Source organism: Dunckerocampus dactyliophorus, chromosome 6 (assembly GCF_027744805.1).
Source record: "Dunckerocampus dactyliophorus isolate RoL2022-P2 chromosome 6, RoL_Ddac_1.1, whole genome shotgun sequence".
NCBI lineage: Eukaryota > Metazoa > Chordata > Actinopteri > Syngnathiformes > Syngnathidae > Dunckerocampus > Dunckerocampus dactyliophorus.
In genome coordinates this window covers 27,043,524-27,067,968 of record NC_072824.1, presented here as the reverse complement: position 1 = coordinate 27,067,968, position 24,445 = coordinate 27,043,524, and the positions used below count along the sequence as shown (strand labels likewise).

General features: G+C 40.9%; 3 protein-coding genes across 14 annotated transcripts in view; 2 read left to right on the top strand and 1 right to left on the bottom strand.

Annotated features, from left to right (window-relative positions):
• mtmr7b (myotubularin related protein 7b) overlaps nt 1-10,379 on the top strand; it is a 16,498-nt gene extending 6,119 nt beyond the window's left edge. Inside the window, exons 8-15 of one of the 4 annotated variants that reach the window (XM_054779658.1) lie at nt 50-159; nt 924-1,049; nt 2,617-2,666; nt 2,914-3,114; nt 4,532-4,666; nt 6,128-6,254; nt 7,085-7,396; nt 8,778-10,379. In XM_054779658.1, the coding sequence (XP_054635633.1) occupies nt 50-159; nt 924-1,049; nt 2,617-2,666; nt 2,914-3,114; nt 4,532-4,666; nt 6,128-6,254; nt 7,085-7,396; nt 8,778-8,825 (1,109 nt within the window). In that variant the 3' untranslated portion in view covers nt 8,826-10,379. The other 3 variants (XM_054779659.1, XM_054779657.1, XM_054779661.1) reach the window with 3 other exon arrangements.
• Nucleotides 7,541-17,984, bottom strand: pmm2 (phosphomannomutase 2). 6 transcript variants are annotated; one of them, XR_008570728.1, is made up of 10 exons: nt 17,331-17,971; nt 16,604-16,715; nt 15,242-15,318; nt 15,069-15,160; nt 14,883-14,982; nt 13,669-13,744; nt 13,439-13,554; nt 12,982-13,144; nt 11,232-11,310; nt 7,541-8,076 (listed from the first exon to the last, which is right to left on the bottom strand). XR_008570728.1 is itself a non-coding variant. In XM_054779669.1 (8 exons), exons 1-8 carry the CDS (start codon nt 17,403-17,405, stop codon nt 11,287-11,289), a joined length of 672 nt encoding a protein of 223 aa, XP_054635644.1. In that variant the 5' UTR covers nt 17,406-17,983; the 3' UTR covers nt 10,944-11,286. The 6 variants fall into 6 exon arrangements, 3 of the variants coding, with proteins under 3 accessions (XP_054635644.1, XP_054635643.1, XP_054635642.1); XR_008570729.1 differs by lacking the exon at nt 12,982-13,144 and having other exon boundaries at nt 17,331-17,984; XR_008570727.1 differs by lacking the exon at nt 7,541-8,076 and having other exon boundaries at nt 10,951-11,310.
• hmgb2a (high mobility group box 2a) lies at nt 17,745-24,445 on the top strand. Of its 4 annotated transcripts, none has more exons than XM_054779674.1 (5): nt 17,745-17,763; nt 22,442-22,601; nt 23,294-23,442; nt 23,515-23,689; nt 23,808-24,445. In XM_054779674.1, exons 2-5 carry the CDS (start codon nt 22,455-22,457, stop codon nt 23,979-23,981), a joined length of 645 nt encoding a protein of 214 aa, XP_054635649.1. In that variant the 5' UTR covers nt 17,745-17,763; nt 22,442-22,454; the 3' UTR covers nt 23,982-24,445. The 4 variants fall into 4 exon arrangements, with proteins under 4 accessions (XP_054635649.1, XP_054635648.1, XP_054635646.1 ...); XM_054779673.1 differs by lacking the exon at nt 17,745-17,763 and adding an exon at nt 17,788-17,908; XM_054779671.1 differs by lacking the exon at nt 17,745-17,763 and adding an exon at nt 17,873-17,988.

Below are 24,445 nucleotides of genomic sequence, written 5' to 3'. Positions count from 1 at the left end.
ATGTGTTTGCGCATGTGTCTGTGTGTAAATTTTCCTCTACCTTGACCAGTGACCGAAAAGCGATCTCTATCAATGACTGACTTCCTTTGGGGTCTGGAAAACTCTGGTTGGCTGAAACACATTAAAGCTGTTCTAGATGCTGGAGTCTTCATTGCCAGGGTATATACAGTCTCTCTCACACATACATACAGTATGTACTAGGGATGGTACGGTACCGTTCGGACTGCCCTTTATGGTCCGCGGTTTTTCAATCCATTTTTCACTGTGCATATGTGTGCGCTCGTGGCTGTCCAGGCTGGCGACAAGCCCTCCCCGCGATGTAATGTCCCATTTCACCAGTCAGACAGTCTGTCAGAGACGAAAAGGCGAAGCATTCAGCGACAGAGCATAGGACAGTGTATATATCAAAGAGTATGAGCGACAACAGCTATGCGGCCCTGCCCGTCTGTGCCGGCAGCGTGCCGAGACGACTCTGACCCGGCTGATCTCCTAAGCTGTGTGCCAGTTTCATTTTCATGCTTCATTTATTGAGTAATAATAACAATAAATAATAAAAAGATAATTTTGGGGGGAAAAAGTACCAAAACTGAACCGAAATCATTGGCCAAAAATCAAAGTACAGACCGTGCAATGGGTTAGCTGTACCGTTACACCCCTAGTCTGCACACACATCCACAAATGCATACATGCACACACAGTCTATGCTCACACATACTGTAAATTCCATAGCAACCACAAGCATATTGCACAATTACTACATGCTGTAAAATTATTCAATATGTATGCAAGGCACAAGGCATATGGGGAGTGAACTGGCAGTATATAAACATCACGCTTCCAACCTCATTTAAGATGTGTCCCACAGTGTATTTTTGTTGAAGTGCTACTTCGAACATGCTTTTAAGATGTCTATCTGTTTTCAGGCAATTGCTGATGAAGGGGTCAGTGTGTTGGTGCACTGTTCAGATGGCTGGGACCGCACAGCTCAGGCCTGCTCTGTAGCCAGTCTACTGCTGGACCCGTTCTACCGTACCATCAAAGGACTGATGGTAACACACCTTCTCAATTCTCTCTTTAGACCTTGGTACTCCCAGGGGCAGAGCTAGAGGGCATAAATGTCATGTCGCATCTGGGCTAATCCCCAGATCCACCACCAAGGTCGAGGAAATCAAAGGATGTGGCAAGGGAGAGAGAAATGTCATGGAAAGACATCCTTTAACTTGACAAGGCCATGTCCTATGGAAATCTAATGAATAGATAACTACATGCTTATGCTTATGGTTTAGTTTATTGCAAATATGTAATACAACGGTTAGATTGTAGTACATTTCACATTTCCACTTGAATAATTCAACCTGCCCAAAAAGGACTAGGAAGAAGGGGAGTTTAATCCTACTTCTTGTACGAGTCTCAGCAATTACTACTACCGTAAAGCACCGTGTATAAACCGCACCCGTGTATTAACCGCACCCCCATTTTCAGGCTCATGGCGGGGAAAAAAAAAATTTTAGTTCATAAATGCTTGCCAACTCTTTCATCTCAAACCAACATGCGTAAAGGTACTGAGCAATTTCAAAAAGAAGAATAAAGGAGAAATCTAAACTTCGGCATCTAGATCTTTAATATTATGGCTAAGCACAGATTAATAATAATAGTAATAATAATAATAATAATAATAATAATAAATCAAAATAAAGAAATTAGCAATTTTCAGAGATGTTTTGATATCTTTCACTGCTTCTCTTTTTCTCTATTATTATTTTATTGCATTGCTTCAGTGTGAATTTGAATAAACTCCAACGTTGTATTGTATTTTACATCATCTGCAATGTTTTAATGGAAGCTTAGGTTAGCTTCAGTGTATATAGAGATCGTTTCACTGTGTGAAAATACAGACAGCCGTCAGATAAGTTAGTTGCATACACAAGCATTTTCAGCAACTGTACAGCAGAGGGCGGTAAAATCAAAGCAACTATCTGACCCACAGACGGCTATTCTAAAATGGGCTTCTCGTCAATTTCTGCGTCTGGTCACAGACCTGTCAATGTGTATAAACCGCACCCCGATTTTTTGCTCCTTACCAGTGGAAAAAAAGTGCGGTTTATACACGGTGCTTTACGGTAATTAAAAAAAACTAATAATAATAGTTGTTAAATGTTCAATAGTTTGACAGCCGGGGTAAGAAAGTGTTGTGTCTGGTTGTTTTGGCGAACGGTACTCTGTATCGCCTACCAGAGGGGAGGAATTGGCGGGGTGTGAGGGGTCCACAGAGATGCTGCCTGTTCAGGTCCTCCATGGAGGGCAGGCTGGTCCCGATGGTTTTCTCTTTGGATCCGATTGTCCGCTACAGTCTGCTCTTGTCCAGTTTGGTAGCATAGCCAAACCAAACTAAACCATCCATCTATTTTCTATGCCGCTTATCCCAATTAGGGTCAAACCAATTTATGTATAATTGTTTTTTATCCTTTTCTGCAACCCTCCTCCTTCCACGAGTGGTGGGACTGCTAGTGGAGCTGGTAACAATGAACCTGTTCAGTCTGGCCTGCATGATGTGCCACATGTGTGCATGATGTATTTTAATATTAACGCAATATATTTTTCTCTTGTGTACTGTAGGTACTAATAGAAAGAGACTGGATTTCCTTTGGTCACAAGTTCTCCCACAGGTCTGTAATTGTTACAACCTCTAACTCAATACAAGACGTTGCTGGATTGACGCCAGTATTATAAACGCCAAATCTTGACTTTCTACAAGTATGTTGATAACAAAGATGGCATAATGAATGCTAGTTCCATGTGCATTGGAATTGGTTTGATGGCTTGTTCAGGCTCTATCTGGATATATCATTTTTTTTACTGAGTATACAGAAGATAATGATAATTTCTTATTATTGAATCCTTTTGTCCGTGTAGGTATGCCCACCTGGACGGTGATCCGAAAGAGGTGTCCCCAGTCATTGATCAGTTCTTGGAGTGTGTGTGGCAGCTGTCTGAGCAGTTTCCATGTGCCTTTGAGTTTAACGAGTGCTTCCTTATTGCTATACACACACACGTCTACTCCTGCCAATTCGGGACCTTCCTCGGCAACTGTCAGAAGGAACGTAAGGATATGAGGTAGAAATACACTGCACACACAATTGTCTCTCTATTGTAGGACCAACACACTTTTTGAGGAGCTACAAATAAACTTGTAGTTTTAGGTGCACAAGAGATAGCCCTTTCCAAAAATGCTAGGATTGCTTTTTAAAGGTTTCAATTGGTTACAATTGTATACTGTATGTGCTTCTTTTGAAAATGCAGTCTAAGGAAAAACGGTGGTTTGGTCACTCAGATGGAAGTACAGTAATCCCTCGTTTATGGCGGTCAATTGATTTCAGACCCGACCGTGATAAGTGAATGCCCACCAAGTAGGATTCCTTATTTGTAAATGGTATATATTTGTAGTTAGAGCATAGAAAACCTGTTTGAGACCTTCTAAATATATTTTTTACATTATTAGAGCCCTCTAGACATGAAATAACACCCCAATAGTTACATTTATACTCTTATTACCCAGTATAGTAGACATAATAAGTAAATAAGCCATTTAAGACAAAAACTAGGGGACCTGAGTGGCGGGCAGACAGGAAGTGACGTCAGGGGTTCCATGTTGAATGTTAGCTTGGCGTGGGTTACGTTCGCAACAGTAGCTTGTGTTAGGGATTATTGTGCCTGTTGTGAGATCATTCAAACTGGCAATAAAAGCCTGTTGTTCTGGCAACCAAGTCTGGTGCTTGTTTGTCCAATTAAACATTACAGTAACATTACTGACACCTAGTGACCAGTGTAGAATACTACAACTTCGTATTTTATTGTATTTTATAACGTTGTATTTTATTTCATTTAGTCATTTTTAGGCTTAAATGCTTCATTTAGGCAAATATGCATATGTTTTGACTAATAATAGGATGTATTCAACCACAAAACAGCATGATTTATTAATTAATATATGTTTGAAACACCATGATAGAGTGAAGCCGCCAAATTCGAACCGTGGTGGGGCGAAGGACGACTGTAATGGTGGAAATGAACAGCCATGTAACCACCCAATATCACTTTTATCAGACTTGTGTTGGCCTCACATAACCTTTGGCTATGAAGGTTTGATTATAGTTAAGGTGTGGCACTAGCTTTGATGGGAATTGTAGAAGCACATAGGAATGTCATGTTATACATTCTCAGAGGATTCATTTTTGTGCACTACAAATTCTCAACAAGTTTCAGGGAGTAACTTTGTACTGTACTGTATGTCAGCCACTTCTCAGGATTGGTATGGATCACCGGTAGTCCTACTAGTTTAGGCCAAAGGGAAACATTTTATATGGGCAAAACATTTCAACACGAGGATTCCATTTCACGTGCCTGTTGTCTCCAGTGCAGTCATGCAGTGTATATAATACAGCATCTTATTAGATATTACACACATTTGTGTACATTTGATTTGTTTTGTAAATCCTTGAATAAATAAAAATCTGTTGTGTGTTGGAAACAGGCTTGTTGAACGGAGTCATTGTGTGTGGCCTCAGCTGTGGAAGGACAGAGCAGACTTCATGAATCCTTTGTACAAGGCTGACCTCAGTCAATGTCACGGCGTCTTGAGACCCAACACCACCCCCTACTGTTTCAAGTTAGTCACTGCAGCATCACTCACTGCCGTTCTCTCTTCAATTGGAAACATTCTGCTGTCATGGACCCACATTTATTCACATCTATTCATATTTCCTAGTACAGTGGAACCTTGGTTAGCATCAGTCCTTTGCAGAAGGTCCGACTCTAACCGAAACTTGCTCTAACCCAATCATTCTACTCAGTGTAACACACTCGCTCACACACTCCTCAGTGACACACTGGTGGTGGTAATCTATATCTGTAAGCACAGCTACCTGGGGTAGTCTGAAAGAAACATGGGTGAAGTGTCTTGTTATGTATGTATGTTAGTATGTTTGTCAAAATAGCTACGTGACATTCATTATATATACAGTCCATGTCTTACGGCCAGTTAGCATTTGCTATCAAACATACAAGAAATGAAAATGATTTATGTAAGAGACAATGCAGCAGAAGTCAAGGCAACATATTAAAAAGGTTTCAGTAATGAGCACATTTTCCAATTAATCAGGAAATAATAGTTTTACAAACAAAAGTGTAGAAAACACACATTTCTATAGTGGAGTTTAGGACACAGAGCAGAGCCATCAAACAATTGACTTTTTTATACATAACTAGACACTACAAGTGAACGGATAACTTTGTTTTAGATGTAGGCATCTTACAGTTGAGTTACTTTATTCGTGTTTATGTGGTTGACACACGCAATCGACCCACACTACCTTCGACGTAATGGGCACCCATGTTTTCCATTTATAGTTTTACATGCAGAAAACAATTCTAAATGCATTCAGTGATGAACGATAGGGATAAATGAACATTTAAGGTTACTTTTACTTTCATTGAAGACGTGATTGTTGCCAGAGACACGAAGGGGCAGTGAGGTCAACATGGACACCACCCTTGTGTTTTGCCATGAGTTACTGTCATGGAAAAAATGATCGCAAACGACTGGATATATTATTGTTACTATTATTATATTTCAGCGCTGATATCTAGCCGTTTCCATGGTTTTCTTGACATAAGAAAATTTTTTCAAATTGTTTTCAGATTATTCTTAGTTGAAAAACATTTGCGTTCTTACCTTTTATTTGTATATGAAGTACATGCAGACTTTTCTTCTCCAGCAAAAGTTCTGATTCTTTGTTGTAAAAGTCTGGTGACCTCCTGGTGAGCTTGGGTATATAATCCTCCATTTTGGTAGTAAAATTCATGCATTCAGCGAAGCATATAAATATACTGAATGCATTTGACTTTCTGCTAGCTAGTGCTGCTGTCAAACACCTCCCCCCACCAAGGAAGTTTTGTGATAAAAATACATTAAGAACAAAGTGGGACTCACGCAGTGTATTAATAACATGACAAGACATGTGCTATATTGTACGCTAACCGAAAAATATACCCAAACCAAAACAAAATTCAACCACGGGGTATGCTGAGGTTCCACTGTATTTCATATTTTTCCTCTGCTTTTGTTCAGAATGTGGAAGGGACTCTACAACCACGTGGAGCGGTCCACGTCTCCACACCAGTCACCTGCTGACTTCCTGACTGCTGTGAGGGCGGAGTCCCAGCAGCTGGAGGAGGAACTGACCAATCACCAGGAGGTACCACCAGGAGGAACCGCTCACCACCACCCAGGCTCCAGACAAGGCATACAAAAACACTTATGGCACAACTATAAATCTTTCTTATAATCGTCTACTTCAATCTTTTTTTAACTGAACTTCCATGGTATGTTTTATGCTCTGGTGACCAAACGTCCTGTTTTGTGAGGACATGTCCCGTTTTCATACTGGCCATCCTTGGCTGCTTTTTTTCCTGGTTTTCACTGTTTTTCATTAAATTGAGTGGCATTAGGGCAGCTGCATGTGACGGCGGCTTTTTGAATTAGTGTTGCCAAAAATATGCAAAAAGCCAAAGAAGAAGCAAAATATATGAATCAGAGTAAATCATCTGATTCTTGCTGAGTTTCGTAAAATTAGACATACACAACGGTGGTTCAAATTCCCAAGTTTTTGCTTAGATTCCAAAACCTAACAAGCATTTGACCTCCGGTTCCTGTGTCCTTCTGTTTTTAAACATTCTTCCTTTGGAATTAGTGTCTTTGGCTACAGATAGTGTTTTGTAATATAACAATTTTCTCTCCAAACAGAGGAGGCATATTTGACACATACGGAAATGATGAGGCATCTTTGCGTAAACCTCCAGTATTATTTTAGTATCTCATTGCTGAGCTGAGTGTCCTGCTGTTTGCTAATCAAAATATGGTCACCCTACTTTATCCATCACTCAGATACTCCAGAATGTGTGTTGGCTGTTCCAAATACAAAGTCTGCATTACTGGGATGTATTCTGAGATGATCCCAACTGTATTTCACCAAATGAAAAGTGAATGTAGGTGTGCAATGAATGTCCTCCTTGCTCCCTCTTGCAGAGGATAGCTGCGCTGACAGGGAAGCCAATCACATGGGTGAAAGTCGAGGTTAAAAGGAGGATCCTCCCCATGCAGCAGAGACACTGTGGGCCGGACCCCCCCACAACGTACAAAGTCCCAGTCTCCAGCCCGGCACAGGACCACAGCACCCTTGAAGCCGTCAGTGGGAAAGCTAAGATGAAGTACCCCGCTCTGCCTCTAGGCCAGCCCCTCAGCGGAGATGACCTCTCCAACTGGAATGACCCGGAATCGGGCGTGGCTGACCTCAGCAGCCGCTCATCCAGTGCTGAGGATGAGGGCCAGGAGATGCAGGTAGACTCCTCCACTGCTGCCGCAAACATCTTCAAACACCTCCATCAAAGAAGCTTGCAAAAATAGTTTCTCCTAAGAAAAAAACAACTTTTATTTTTCACTTTATTTATTTTTAATATACTTAAAACTTTGATTTCACTTGACTCGCCTGGCAGCTTAACCGTCTGAAGGTAGGGCAGTCCTGGGCTAAAGCCATCGGGGTCTCATCCCTGCGGCCTGGGTGGTCTAGGACAGTCTAGGGTGAGCAACACCAGCCCCTGGGGGCCGGACAAGCATTGGTGGGGAGGACTTCTGTCTCCTGATGACCATGGGGATGTGGTAGCTTACCCTCCTATTTCACACCACAAAGGCTTTTATAAAGTGTTTTTGTGGTACTTATCTTTACTATGGGGCAGTACATGTGCTGTAAATACATGTTTACTACGGGCAAATACATGTGTTGTGTAAGCTGACTTAAGCGAAATAGTGTAAAATACAAACCATGAGTTGTTTTGTTTTGTTAAAAAAAACATCATTTACATACAATAGATGCTTTGAGTTGCTTCTCTCATCGTGATGTCATCACAGATTCTATTCCACGCAAAGCCTGCTTTGGTGGATAAATGACACAAATATTCCTTTTGGTGTACTGGGGAGGTTGATTAATGTTTCTTACCTTTGTAGTCCTCACTTCCAGCCACCTATGAACAGAAATGTAAAATATTTAGGTGTCTTTGCTTTTCTTAAGATCTCTACTGTGATTTTACAAACTCTTAATGTTACTTAGCCAAGTTGTATCATGCTACTGTACTCTATTGAATAATGTAAGGCAGGGCCTTGGAAGACAAAGGGAGTTTTACATCCTTACATCCTTAACAAAATAGGATCCACTGATAGATGTTTACATCAAAGACTTTTTGTGCAATATAATAATTTACTATTTATTCACTAGGTTCCGAGGAGCAGACCCCAAGACTTGACTTTTTGATGTTTTTTAAGGCTGACGGGGAAAGACGTATAGTTAACGCTTCTGCACTGCAGGGGGGCACACGGTTAAAAAAACAAAAACACACCACAAACAAATGAGTGGTGTTTCCAAGCTGCTAGAATGCTGGGATGAGCTTTGCAGCATTGCTGTGTCATGTCATTGGAATACAGCCAGGTGATTTCATACACCTATGATCAGTTTCTAAATATACATTTGACATTTTAAGTTAGGTGGAACTGACAGATGATGAGAGGAACAACTGATACCATTTCCTTAGACTTTACACATGTCTGTGATGAGATGTGGTGTGTGTGTATTCTGCAGCCGTATCTGTTGATATAAATGCTGAGTCAATAAATGCTATCTTTGAGGCTGCATTAAGAGTAAACATTCTCCTACTTTCACGTTACACAGATGAGCAAAGGTGCCATTATGGGCTTCGATGGACGCTGTTGTCTCTAACACTACTAAAATACTACTACTACAAATACTATAGTGACTGGGTACAAGGCTGGGCTCGCCATGCTAATGCTGACGCCATGTCTCTGCACCCTTGTGCTCTCGCCGCCAGCTGTTACTGTGAAAACAGAAAAAGCCCGGGAGAAAGAACTGTGAGGGGACGAGAAGGCCCCATATGTAGGGAGGTGCAAACTAAGGGCGCACCTGAATGGAGAATGCAGGAAGAACAGGATGCTCATCTACAACCAGTAATGCAGTGGGTGGAGTCAGGACATGACGTGTCAAAAACGCTTCGTCGACTCCGGCAAAGTTTTTATTGGGGTCGACTCAGGAGAGACATTGAGGACTTCGTTATCAGTGAGACCTCTGTACCACACACAAGGGTCCTCCAGATCAGTCTCGCGCCCAGCTTTGGCTGCTGGCAGTGGAGGCTCTGATGGAAAGGTTGGTAGTGGACGTAATGGGCTCATTCCCACGCACACACGAGCAACCGATACATCCTGGCCGACATGGATTACGTATACCATCCCAGACCAGGAGGGGGGGAACTGTTGCAGATGCTCTGGTAGAGGGCATGTTTACAAGGTTTGGGGCAGCTGAAGTCATTCACAGCGACCAAGAGAGGAACTGTGTTGTCTGCGATTTACGAGCGAATGGGAACGGAGAAGACGCAGACAATATTGCTTATATCACCAGAGTTATGGGCTCGTCAAGCGATTCAACAAAATCCTCGTAAAGCACCTTGCCATCCTCATGGCATAAGATCAACTGGATTGGGACGTGTAGCTCCCATTCGTCTTGTGGGCCTACATGTCAGCCATGCAGAATTCCACATCATGCACGTCTGTCCTACTCATGCTGGGATGAGAGCTGCGGAAGACAGCAGAAGTGGTCTTTGGTAGACCCCCAGATACCCCAGCAAAAAGTGGACTCAAGACAGAAAAGGAATGATGATGTGAGAGCCAGGGGCTGGGCAAGGACTTTACAGCCAGGCACTTGGTCTGGGTGTACAGTCCAAAAAAGAAGGGCAGATGCCCCAAGTTGGACAGCCACTGGGTGGGGCCTTGTGATGTGTTGGAGAGGTAGTGTATAGGGTCCAGCTGCCACCTAGGGAGCCCTCCACAGGGACAGGATGCACTGGGTCATGGGGGTCATGCACTCCCAGTTCTGTCTTGATGGACAGGGACCAACTTACCATTGATTCCAGAAGACGGGAGCGCAACAATCTTGTTGGTGCGGAGTTACGCAAGTGGAGCGGAGAAGAGAAGGCCAGTGGAAAACAGTTTATCAAAACTACCGAAGGTGTCAATTATAGACACGACATAGACACAACGACAGCAGGGCCGCTGCTGTCAGTGTCAGCTGAGGAGAATGCAGTAGATGAAGCTGAGAGTAACACATTTCATCACAAAAATGTGAGTATTAAAGCAGTGAACTATGTAAATGTCGCTAAATGTTCTTATCAATTACACTGTTGATAAGAAAAACCGTTGACATGATTCACTTGTTAGGTAATAATCCTCCAGGAGGACTTTAAGGACTTCATTTAGTTCAGGAAATAGAATAATTTTCTCATTAATATTTCAATTTTTTTTGGGGGGGGGGGGGGGGGGGGGGTGTATAACAACTTACAGGTAACAGGTAACCTAAATTACATACTCACATTTTGTAAAAATGTAAAAAAAAAAAAAAAAATTAACAAAAAGATGTGGAGGGCCGCCATGACTGTTGATGGATAAAATTAACAACACTTCAACATTTACTTCTTAAGAACATGTTACATGTCCAGCTTTGTATTCAATAAAGTTTGCATACAAATGTGAAATAAACTACTTAAAAGTAAATCTATACTTTGTCATCAGTCCACACGTATCTTCTCCCAAGAATCGCCATGATTGTTATTGCGCCACCAACGGAAATGACATCATTGATGCTTCTGATTGGCTAAAATTGGCTGCAGCGCCGCTATTACAAAAATTTTCGAAATTTTTTGGAGCCCCTGTCTGTCTGGGGCTCTTGGAATTGTCCTAAATTTTCCTCCCCCTTTGGCACCCCTGTGCGGCACCATGCAAATGTGAGTTTTTTAAAATATCGGTGTCTTTGTAGACGTAGCCCTGGTCTGGCTAGCATTCACTTATAAGGCAGTAAATACAGTTGATGAAGTTCAACACGGCTTTGGCAATGTCGATGTGTTATCATAGTGCTAATCATACACGTAACAGGAATGAGTTTATTGTCGGAAATGAGACAGAACATTTTTATGGATTAAAAAAATATACAGTGCATTGATACATCAAATAAGATGGGGTTGTACAATTAATATGGGAACATTTTGCATGTCGGCATCATTCTTTCATTCATTTAAGTGTTTGACTCATCCGCAAAGGTTCAATGGAGGAAATGTATCACCTTTAACCCAAAAGGCATCTTCAGCTGTAAAATTGTAGGTGTGGAGTCTCCCGACTTATGTCCCTAGTGGGTGTGTCCCCTGTGGAAGGTCATAATAGGAGTGTTAGTGGCCCAATGAGACAATCTTTGGGGGAGAGCTGTTAGGACATTGCTGTAAAGAGAAAATGGTGCTGGTTTTCTCCATAAGCAACTGCAGTACATTGGCAGCGTGCAAGCACTTAAATGGGCTAATGTGCAAAACAAACAGTGTGTCATGATCCTTGTAGACCATGTAGATATTGCTGGTATTGTTTATGTGCTAGGGTTTAAGAGGTCGCAACACAAAGGAAATAATCACACCCACTGCATTTCTTTTCAAGTATTTCTTTACTTATTTTTGTCTGTCACAATACACCCACAACCATTTGCTCAGACCCATTTTCCGTCTTGCTAGATGTACTGTTTAGACCCCATACATTTGCTACAACCCCTTTTTCCAAGTCAGTTCCATAAAAGTACTGCTCTGCCTTAATCCCATTTACACCACAGGGATGGTAAACATGAATCAAAGGAATCCTACAAAACATTTAAGACGTTTGTGTCTTAGTAACCTCGTAATCCACAACTGATGGTCAGAATCACTCATGGTTAAATAACGCATTTTAATGAGTTAGCACCAAAATATTACAGGTGGTCCTCAATTTACGCCATTCCGTGTTATGATGTATGGTGGTTGCAAAATAAATTCATTAAAAATTTTATTTTGGTCCATAGACACAAGACTCAATGCAGAACTAGTTACAGCGCGTGCCGGCGGAAGAATACGTCCCATCCGCAGCACAAACATGCAGGGTGTGCCTCGTGCTGGGAGACGCTGCCACACCAAGGAAGAATAATATCGCTTGTTTGCTTTTGCATGTCATTATCAGGGTCTATGCATGTTGTAAGGAGTCCAAATTAAGTCTTTTTAAAGATCTTAATGAATACAATTTAGGATCCATTTCACAACCATACTACTGGCAAAAAAAGCACACAAGACATGAAGGATAATCAGAGGCCCGTGGTGCACGCACAGCACACTAGCTAGCTGCTTGTGCTCAATAATTTGTGAGCAGGCTGCGCAGGTAGTTCTGTTTTGCAGTTATAGCGTCCTCAAAAAACGGAACATTTAAAAGCGAGACTGAAGTTTCTGCATTTGTTTTAAATAAAAGAAATTTTAAAACCTTTCAAAATCGTATTGAAGACATTTTATGAGATTCTAAGATCATTTTAAGACATTTTAAGGCCTTAAATTCAAATGATTGTATTTTAGGACCCTGCAGATACCCTGACTTATGTCTCCCAAGCAGCAAGGAAAGTCATCACCATGGAAGTGAAAATGAACATCATTAAAAGCTCAGCGAGGAGACACGCCCACCGATATTGCCTGCTGGACTGTGGTGACTATCATTAAGGATAAAGATGATTGAATGCTAGAGGGGTCATGGATTCGGTGTGCTGTTACAAGGACATCTGGGGGAAGAAGAGGAGGTTATCCTTCCAGACTAGCCTGGGACAATATTTCATGATGGGAGAAAGGCCTGCAAGACAACCCCAAGGATAAAAGGAAGGACTTTTTTTGAGCGTTTCATTTCATTCAACTTGTTGGTAACCTGAGGACCACCTGTACTTCAAATGGTGGAATACTTTCATGATCACCTTTTAGGTCATCGCCTTTTAATCAATAACCCTAACCTAAAGGTTAGAGCTTGAAAAGCCCATACAACCTCACCATTTAAAGTCTCTTTTCCGTCCTTAATTTGCAGGAGACATACTTCACAGCTTCTCCCTTATGAAAGGAAAAGCTGCTGGCAAAGCTGTTGTGTTTCCTCGGGACTGGAGACTGCATGGCCGATGGTGCGAGAGTCACTGTAGATCTCATAGTCATTTCCTCCCTAAACACGTACGTACGTACGCACACACACAAGCACACACACAGCTTTGAAAACAGATTCCCAGAGGTGAAAGAGTGTGTAAGAAAGTTGCTAGGAGGTGATGACTAGGAAGGAAAAGGAGATGATGTGAATGGGAGTACTAGTTAGGAGCTCAGTATGTCTTCCAACTGTAGCAATGTAGGGCCATCATTTGTACAGGCGTACACATTTATCTGGGGTGTCTTTGTCATCCCCCACTCCCACCACAAAAAAACTTCAAATAAAGAATCGTCTAAAAAGAGCAAGCGTACTCACGGGTTTAGTCTTGTCGCCAAAAAAGTGAATGGTTGAATAGTTGTCACCCTCAACGATCCCCAGACAGTATCTTTTATCCCAACCATCAGGGAAAACATCAAAACTGATCTGCCCTCCTGCCGAGTGAGCAAAAACATGGTGAGGACCTCATTTAAAACCACACACACACACACACACACACACACACAAAACGGGACCGGAAGTTATCACATCAACCTGTAATGACTCACCGATTGAAAAAGACAATCCTTTCCCACGGAACTGCTCCTTCAAAGCACACACAAACTTCTCACGGATTTTTTCTTTCTGTTGGGACCATAAAAACACAAAAGCTGCAGATTTTCGTGGATGTTTGCATGTGGACACTAACACGAGTTGAATGCTGCTAGCAGAAAAAGTAACTGAGTACAGTGGAACCTTGGTTAGCATCATGAATCCCTTCCACAAGGTCTGACACTAACCAAAACCTAGTATAACCAACTAAATTTTTCCCCCCCATAAGAAATTACGTAAATACAATTCATCCCTTACAGAAAGCCAACAATGTTAACACAACATGTTTTTATAGTTTTACAATTATAGATTTACATGCAGAAAACAATTCTGAATGCATATAAATGATGAATGAAAGGGATAAATGAACATGTAAGGTTGCTTTTACCTTCATTGATGACGTGATTGTTGACAAAGACACAATGCGGCAGCGAGACCAACACGGACACCACCTTCCTATTTTGCTATGAGTTAATTATTGAATTCAATTCAATTCAATTTTGTGGCAACATTTTTTAGACTTGTGGTGTAACTGTGTTAGTTAGCAATGAACGACAGAGTCAACCGCTGATGACATCATAGACGAGCGACGAATATGACTTCCGCTTACTGTTTCCATGTATTAGCAAGCTCATAGGGTGCTAACAATGACGTTTTGTGATACAAATACATTAAGAACACAGCTGGACTCACTTAGAATATTAATAACTTGACAAGATATTGTACTAACTGAAAAATGGATGTAAACCAAGGCAATTTTTTTTTTTACATTAGCTGAAAAACATGCTAACCAGGGTGTACGGAGGTTCCACTGTAACAAAATAAATAACACACAAACACACGCACACAGATGATACCAATCAAATATGAATGAAAATACACATGAAAATGACTATTAATTGGACCGCCATTGTGGCTCTCTGAGCAAATTGAGTTTTATTGCGCTAACTTTTCTATTGCAGACGTGTTCAATATGTCTCATTCACTCGAAAATTCCACAAGTGTCTTCTAAATTAGAATGCAGCTGCATGAGTGCTGCTGAGAACTAGGAGTACAGGCACCCTCCTTGGTGCCAATTAAATCAAACTGAATCACTTTGTGTGGCGTTTGAAATGAAACATTTGTTAACACGAGCCACATGACTTCCTGTGTCTAACTGCAGGTGTGCTACCTGGTCCAGCTCATAGAACTCTTTTCTTTCCTCCTGAGTGCAACTGCGTCCAATTGGAGAAACGTTCAACATGCCGTTACGAAATTCAATGAATGTACCCCTGAAAAAATAACAGAAGGGAATTCATCTTAACCAATTCATTAACACACAAATGACACACAACAATGTTAGGAGTGAAAAAAACACCTCTTTTTGGGCAGTTTAATCTTGGCCATGTAGCTGAGACAGAAGTTGATAAACTCTTGTAGCAGTTCTTCTCCCATGTGGGACTGGATGGACTGAAAACAACATACAAACATGGAGAACCTTTCAGGAATCTCGCCGTGAACATCTCAATGGTGGCGGAGGCCATGTCTTACCTGGACAGAAAGTAACTGTCCACCCTTGTAGGCTACCAGACCATTCTCTGCAAACACATAGTCCACCTTCTGGGTGACTGCATGCACACACAAAGCAAAGAGTCGTAAGCTCACGTACAGCAATGGCCGGTGTAAGCTGGGCTGATTTGTATTACATCACTAACATGCATCAACCATCCTGCCACCACATAAGGACCACTCACGCAATCTATTGCAAAACCATAAGACCCAAAGACAAGAGCTGTATCAAAATTGTCTTACAAAAGACAATAATGCTCACTTTTGATTGACATATTAGCTAATTTCCAACAGCCCAAAGGGCTGTACAACAGCCAATAAAACACAAAAACTACACAATAAACATACCCAATGATAAAAACAGCAGCGCATCATTCTGAGTACTCATTGTATATTTCTGTAGTGTCCTGTTTTTTTCAGCGTTAACATTCTACCGGAAGACGTGTCTTGTTGGTGAGCAGTAAAATCCATTGAAGACGTCCTGACGTATACTTGACAATCCATCAATTAAAAGTCCAGTGCTCAAACACATTGAAATCCATAAAGTCCAATCAATATACAAAGACCATTGCTTCTTTCCGGTAGAATCCCGGGAAAGCCGTAACAGTCACCCTTTAGCTCCCCCAAACAATCAGAGTGTACCCCTTAGCACCTCCAACTGACCAAATACAGTAGTGAAAATAAAACAAATGCAGACACCAACATAGTGGTGCAAAAAAGTGTTTGCCCCCTTCCTGATTTCATGTTTGTTGCACTTAAGTGTTTCAGATCATCAAACAAATTTAAATATTAGTCAATGACAACACAACCGAACACAAAATGCATTTTTTTAATGATTTTTTTTATTATTAAAGGGAGAAAAAAATCCAAACCTACATGGCACTGTGTGAAAAAGTGATTGCCCCCTAAACCTAATAACTGGTTGGGTTACCCTTAGCAGCAACAACTGCAATCAAGCGTTTGCTATAACTTGCAATGGCTCTCACTGTGGTTCGCTGGAGTCCCAAAGCTTTAGAAATGGTTTTGTAACCTTTTCCAGACTGATAGATCTCAATTAATCTCATTTAAGTAATGTTTTAACAGGGGAGCAATCACTTTTGTAGGTTTGGATTTTTTTTCTCTCTCTTAATAATAAAAAGTTCAATTAAAACGGCATTTTGTGTTCAGTCGTGTTGTCATTGACTAATATTTAAATTTCTTTGATGATCTGAAACATTTAAGTGTGACAAACATTAAAAAAAAAAGTTATCAGGAAGGGGGTAAACACTTTTTCCACACCACTGTAATGCCCGTTTCAATGAGCACTTTTAGTTCCATGATCTTAATGTCAAGCGTGAGTCTTACCATCATCTCCAAGTTGCTCTTTGATTTTGCAGAGGTCAGACCCTCCAACCACCCCAACACGAACCCGAGTCTTCAACTTCTCAATAAACGCAGCCATCCCGGCAGTTATAGGCTGAAAATGTGATACAAGAATGGAAATGTGAGTGTAACCTGAGGCATCAGTACAAAGTTTAAATGATGCATAGGGATTATGTACAGATTAGCTGCAATCGATAAAGGTAATGTGTCATTTCTACAAGTCTCTTTCATTCTGAATGAACACTCTGAAGGAAACATACTTGTGCTGAGAGTGGAAAAAACACAGGGCCAGAGGGAGTCACATGAATGCATGACCTCGAGCAAGGCACTCAAATGCCGCTAATGCTCCCCGAGCGCTCGACAGCGGCACACTGCATCAGTGTGTGACATAATTGCTGTTTCCTTTGTTGTGTTAAAAGCAGAAGAAAAAATAGAACATGCACATAACAATAAATAAATTCTACATCTAAACTGAATGACAGCTTCATAAGGCAGGATTTTAAAAAATGAATGAAGCATACTGAGTGATATCTTGTGCTGGCCAAATACAGAGGCTGATGGCTTGGCTGCATTTTCATACGTCAGCGACTTCCTGACATATAATAACATGACATTGATATGAATCAAAAGACGTTGCCTTGCTTGGACGACCAAGCTGGCGCTACTTTACAGTTGATGCAGAATATTTTCGTAAAGACATTCATTCTACCTGTCTGGCATCCGTCAAGGTGCCGTCAACATCAAACAGACAAAGCGTGCTGGAATCCACCGAGACTTCACCCATCTTGTCCCAGAGCTCTCACCTCACTGCAGAACACACAGACTTTACCGCTGAACAGTTACAGCTAAACTTTGTTTCTTCGGTACCCAACGGTCCCGATGTTTGTCTCTGGCTTTTCGCTACCAAACTCCCACAACTGTAGTACAGCTCATGTCAACTCTTCTTCTGTGGTGTGGCTGCCCATTCTGTAGCGGTACTGTGTGACACAACCTCTACGGCAACTCCACTTGGACAAACTATATTACAGTAAACGAAATCCCTCTGAGGCTAAATTTCAGTTCTTGGACTTTCATACTTTTAAGTGCATACATGTGTTCCACACAGAACTACAGTTCCGTTGAACACTGAACGCGCCCAAATGGTGAGTGCAGCGATGGAGCCTAATCCCCCCGTCATCACCATTATGGGTACGGAGCGGAAAAGGAGGGACTCGTGGTTGCGATTCACCATAAAAAAGGAGAGATAACGAAGAAGACGCGGATAAATATTGCGATCGTCATTTCCGAGTAAGTGCCCAACGACAGCAATCGACTTGGGACGGCAGTATACTGTCGTAATTCGCGCTCTCAGCAACAAAGTTGGCAGTGTACGTATAAGCTTGTTTAAATCAGTTTGGTAATTACGGATCGCCGGTTACACTATAAACATATCAGTATGTGCGTGTGATGACACTTCCTGGAGTGTGATACTATTGCAATTGTGTGTTACGTTGCTAAGGAAATATCCAGACGGTGAATATCTAACACGCAACAGATGGCAAAGACAAAAATAATACATCACGGGGGTTAAAGTACATTTATACACATTTGAGTGACAATCACGTGCAAGGATAAGAGGGCCTCTACGAAGAGCATATTAAATCGTCACATTTTACACAATACTTTCAAGTAGCCACATACGCAAAGTTGTAATGTGTTTTGTCACCGACGACGTACCGTCGTTCCAAAAAATGGCGTCGCAAGTACGCATGCGCAGTTTGGTTTGCTGCCAGCGTTAGTTCCACGTAAGTCTATTGACAGCTGTCGATGTCACGCTAGATAAATAAGACTGGTTCCTCGAGATCCACTTCAGTAGTACGCCCTGCGCGGGAAGCAGAATCTAGAAACATTGTGCTAATAGACGGTACAAAAGACCACATTTGTCATTTTTCAGGTTTCCCAAGACGGGTATGACTTTGTTTCTCAGGGTGATTAGTTGAATTCATGACAAGTCAGTGATGAAGATGACTTAGGTTATAGTCTATCGAGTGTATTAACAATGCCATGATGGAAATGAATGTTGCATTGTGAAAACTTAATTACCCATATAACATAAGTACATTTAAATCAAGTTTCGTTACTTACTGGGATGGTAATTAATGATGACATCTGTGGTCCTACTCACACTTGCAGGTCGATAGAGTAAATCTATGCTGATTGTTCTCCTGACCTATGTATGGTCTATTGTGTATAAAATGTTATGTACAAAAGGACATTTTGGGGTAAAACATTTTTATAAAAATTAAAAATGTAAATGCATTGATGAGTGTGAAAACTATGACATCCCCACCACGGCACTATTAAGAATTGGACCAACAATAGCAAAGTGAGAGTCTTGGAATACAATAGTCAGCACTTCCAGCATCAAAAGCTGTTGGCTAGCTTAAACCAAGAGTGTCACTAACGGTTACAAAACAAAAAAGCATACGATAGTCCCAAAGGACGGCCACGCCGATGGACATCGGAATGGCAAGTGTTAAGCGAATCCACGACTATGCTAAACCACGTTCTAATGCTGGAGGAATTTCTGGGTGTCCTACCAACAGCCCAATGGAAAAAAATATTCTCAGGGAGAGCACCAAAGCTGTTTCCAACCAGACCCTACTAGTAGCCATAAATTAGATAACAACAATTCACGCTCCAGAAGCTAATTGGAATGGAAAATGGATTAAACACCAAGGTCTGTCACAACTTAACAAGTTAATTTGAGGAGATGAACAGCAAAGTCAAAAACATGGACTTAAGGTTGGATATGGCAGAGCAGAGAATATGTGCTATGACAAGGAAAATAAACAGCTCTACTTCATGTAAAATGATTTAGAGGCCAATCAGCGAAGCTGGAATCTCAAGATATCTGGCCTTCCAGAGCAAGAAGATGAAAATGTTAAGAAAACAGCAGCTGATCTCTTATCAATCATCTCTCCGAACTTCCTGACACCTTATAAAGTTCAGTGGACATAGCACACGGACTGGGTCCAAAGCAATGGACAGGCATTGGCAACGTCTCTGGGCAACCACGCTGCAACATTGTGAAGATTGTGTCACACTGTGTGTGGGATCGTATTTGGGCAGGTGCCAAAATGAAAATCATTGTTTTCCTATCGTCAGTCTCAGAAGAAAGATGTTTACTTTGTTCAAGAAACACATTTGGGTAAAAAGTATGAAGCGTTTTAGAAAGAACAGTGGGGGAGGTCAATTTCTTTTTAGTCATGTCACAATTATTCTGGAGGAGTAGTTGTTTTGTTTGGCAGAAATTTGAAGGGAATCTTTGTTGACTCTCAACCTTGTTTGGAAGGCCGTTGGATCATAATGGAATTTCTGTGGATACATTTAGAAACACATTTACTTTGTTCCAAAAGGATATGCCAAGGAAATCGAGGATTGACCTCTGGTTGATTTCAGCCTCCTTGCTTAATGTTCGACATTCATGTGGCATGGCAACAGCGCCTCTTACAGACCATGGTGGGATGTACATAGTATTTTCAGAATCCAAACAGTAGACGATGTATGGGTTGGAATCTGCAAGATTAATTTGACTTGCTTATCATTTATTATTATTTTTATTTTTGGAGAAGAAACGTGGGTCTACAAAAGAATTCTAACTCATTCTTCCAAACGACTGATCGGTTTATCCCTTAATACTGAAAATATCTTCTCATGACTCAATCTCAATAAAACGTGATATATATATATATATATATATATATATATATATATATATATATATATATATATATATATATATATATATATATATATATATATACACAATATTGGATATTCGCTGTATATCCAACGAAGCCCCTCAGTCCAATCCACCTGTTTGGCAAGATCTCATCAAGGAAGGATCTAACATCTTAATGGTAATCTGGGGGTGTGCCCCATCTTGCTGAAAATAAAACTCATCGTCAAAGTTTTCTCTAATACTTGTCATGACAGCAGATTCCAGTACATGTAAAAACATATGCATGTTAGTTTAATTAGAGACTCTAAATTGTCCATAGGTATGGATATGTGTGTGAATGATTGTTTGTCTATATGTGCCCTGCGATTGGCTGTCGACCAGTCCAGGGTGTACCCTGCCTCTCGCCCAAAGTCAGCTGGGATAGGCTCCAGCATACCAGCGACCCCAGTGAGGATAAGCAGCATCGAAGATGGGTGGATGGACATTTGTTGTGCAAACTTTTTTTCAAGCCTCGTTACACATTTTTTAATTAAAACATTTTTGAATTTGTGGATTAAAATGTATTGTTTCTCAGCAGAAAGAGGCCGGGATATAATGCTTGCAACACGTTAGAATTTTAGTGCCCTCTAGGCAGCCGCATCATTGTTGCGAACAAGCCCTTTTAATATAAAATATTTAAGAAGTTTTAGTTGAAAAATTTCTGCAATTTGGGTCGCTGTTTGTCATTGAGGGGTGGAACAAATTAATGAGCTAACCAGGTTTCACTATATATGATACTTAAAAAAATATAGTCCTGCCTCAACAAACTGATCAAGCTATGTTTTTGATGCCTTGATTGTCACTCCTACTGAAATGAAATAGATAGAAAACATTGCATTAATTACTTTTATGTTATTAATATAATGTTCTACATGTATGAACAGTAAACTGACTGTCTGGTAACCATTTTTGAGTAGACTTCGAGGCACGGAATAAAGTTTATGTGGTGCACAAGCTGTTGTAGTCAAGTCTACAGAACAAATGCTCTAACCAACCTGATTTTAACTTTTAACGACAAACAAACATTTCGCGCCATGTGTTTAAAACCCCTAACCCCGATTAACCAACCAGTGTACAGACAAGACAAAAAAACTTGATGTTTTCGTTTCTTCCGTCCTGACCAATCACGAAGTGCCTTTCTGTCTCATGCTCTGGTTTCAAATTGAAATGATCACATTTGACCAATCAGATGTTGGTGGGTGGAGTTGTGGCCGTATTTGTAAGCAAGTTAGTGCGGCGTTGCAGACTTGTGCTAAAACCGCTAAGCGTTGTAGTCTGGTCAGTCCGCTACAGTTTGAGTCTCCGCATACATGTAAGTTCACTATTTTCCGTCTCTTTGTAGCCATTGTTAGGTGTTAAATGTTGTAAAGGGCTTGTGGGTCGTCCTTAGTTCTCTTTTATTTGCTATGGTTTTAATAATAGCTTATACCAACCGATATTTCGATATGTAAGTTTCTTATTTCTCCACATTAATATTTAATGTGTGTGCTTTAATACGGATGTTTACTGAACTTGACATGTTCTATTCAGGCCCAAACGGCGCTGACTGCGGGGTTCTTGGTAAACAACATGAAGCCCAAACGCCATTTGGTTCACCGCGTAGGCCTTTGTACAATGGCAGGGCGCTCAACTTTTAAAATAGAACAAACCAAATGAACGTCGACCTTAATTTCACGACTATAAGTATTTGCTAAGTTTAAAGCGTCAAAGATCGTCGTGTTAGGGGAAAGCAAGGGCTCCTCCGTCACTTTGTTAAACAAGTTTACGCTGGTAGTTTAGGCGGGAAGATACAAAATGGAGTCGCGTCTTTTTGTCCCTCCAAGGCAGAAAGCCGATTAGAGTCATGAAACATCTTTCAGTGTCGCTATGCTCCGTTTGTGCTTCGGAAAGCTTGTTCAACATTAGTTGCGTTTTTTTTTACTTATACATCGAAGCTGATACACCAACTAAATAACCACAACTTCATTTTTCACAATTTCCTACCAAATTAATTTCCACAAGTCGATAGTTTCAATGTTTGTTCTGATTTTTTTTTTTTAACTTGATCAAATCTCTAGATAAAACGCAGCCATGACAAAGGATCCAAACAAGCCCAGAGGAAAAACCTCATCCTATGCCTTCTTTGTGGCAACCTGTCGTGAGGAGCACAAGAAGAAGCACCCAGGAACCAGTGTGGGTTTTGCAGAGTTTTCAAAGAAGTGCTCAGAAAGATGGAAGGTAATTTACAAAGTCCAACTTAATGCTATGTAAATGAGGTTTTCATTAACTTATTGATTGTGGTAGTAGTTCCCTCCAGTACTGCAATATTCCCATACTTATTAGTGACAGCTACGGCTGTCTTCGCATATTTACAACTACTTGCGTTAAAATAAACAAATGTGTACACTTAACCTGTTACCCTCTTTAATTCATACAGTAATTAGGAATCACACCGTGAATCCACAATGTTGTTGTTGTTTATTATTATGTAAAAAGCATGTTTTGAAGGGTAACATGTGGGAAGTGGTCTTGTTGAAGTAGTAGCCTTTTGAAAGTAGTAAACACTTATTGAGCAAATTTTACATTAGAATTTTTTTTACATTAGAAATGCCATATCACCAAATTGTATCAAGTGGAATTATTCATTGTGTACCTTCTGCCATCTAGTGGAAGAACATGAAATTGTCCTTCCACTATTTATTTCCTGCCTGCATTTTGTAGTAAAGTTTTGGCCAATCAAATGAAATTGGGTAATTAGCAGCAGTGCATCTGATCTCTTGTGGCACAGTATGCTGTAGCACAGTGGGCACCACTGGCCTAGAACATTCATTGTCATTAATGGCTGTCTGCATGCAATATAGTGATTTATTAAATTGTTTTGTATATTGGCATAAATGGAGACTTGTAAGCTGATAAGCTGTGTTGTGCAGACCATGTCTGGCAAGGAGAAGCAGAAGTTTGAGGAGATGGCGAAGAACGACAAGGTCAGATATGATAGAGAGATGAAATCCTACATCCCTCCTAAAGGTGCTAAAAAAGGAAAAAAGAAGAAGGATCCTAATGCCCCCAAGAGGCCACCGTAAGTGGGGAAGAAACTGTTTTGATGTAAATTATGCTTTTGGTGCATTAATACAGCCCCCCTTCTCTGTAGCTCTGCCTTCTTTGTCTTCTGCTCGGACCACCGTCCAAAGATCAAGGAGGACCATCCTGGTATTTCCATTGGTGACATTGCCAAGAAGCTTGGTGAGCTCTGGGCTACACAGAGTGCCAAAGACAAGGCTCCTTATGAGGCTAAAGCTGCCAAACTGAAGGAAAAGTATGAGAAGGTGAGATTATTTTTCATGTACCCATTTTTTGTTATTGCACTCTACTTTTTTTTCCCCTTTTTATTAATCCACAATTTAAAGTCATGATGTAAACAATTTTATAACTACCATCTCCCAGGATGTTGCCGCTTACAGAGCGACAGGTGGCTCAGGGAAGACTGACGCTGGAAAGAAGAGCGGCCCGGGTAGGCCTAAAAAAGCGCAACCAGTTGACGACGATGACGACGACGATGAGGACGATGATGACGAAGATGAGGAAGATGACGAGGAGGATGACGAAGATGACGATTAAGCGGTTATGAATATGTTTTGTAATGCATTAAGCTAAGTTCTTTTTGTGTGCATATTCAAACCGTATAACCTGCTGTCCCTGTTGGTCAGTCTGTGGGTGAGCAGACCTGTATTCCTCTTCAAGTTCAGGGATTTAGTTTCTCAAATAGTCCCCGTAATTTCTTAAACTTCTTTTTGTGTCTTTAGATTCTTGTTGCTATATTAAAACAGTCGACTTTTGATTCAGTGTACCTGATTGGTATTACAGAGGACTTTAGCCTGCTCTGGACAGCAGTACAGTATAGCAGCAAGCTTTTAAAGAGATGTTTTGCTTCTCCAAGCACTGCTTAGTTTTGTTTAGTGGTGCTGATTGTTCACTGTCATTTGACTAGCAGATGTCTTGATTTGATTGAAAATGCAGCCATTTTAATGTTAAAACCTTCATGTAGAACACTTTTTTTTGTAATAAAAAATTTTGTATATTGA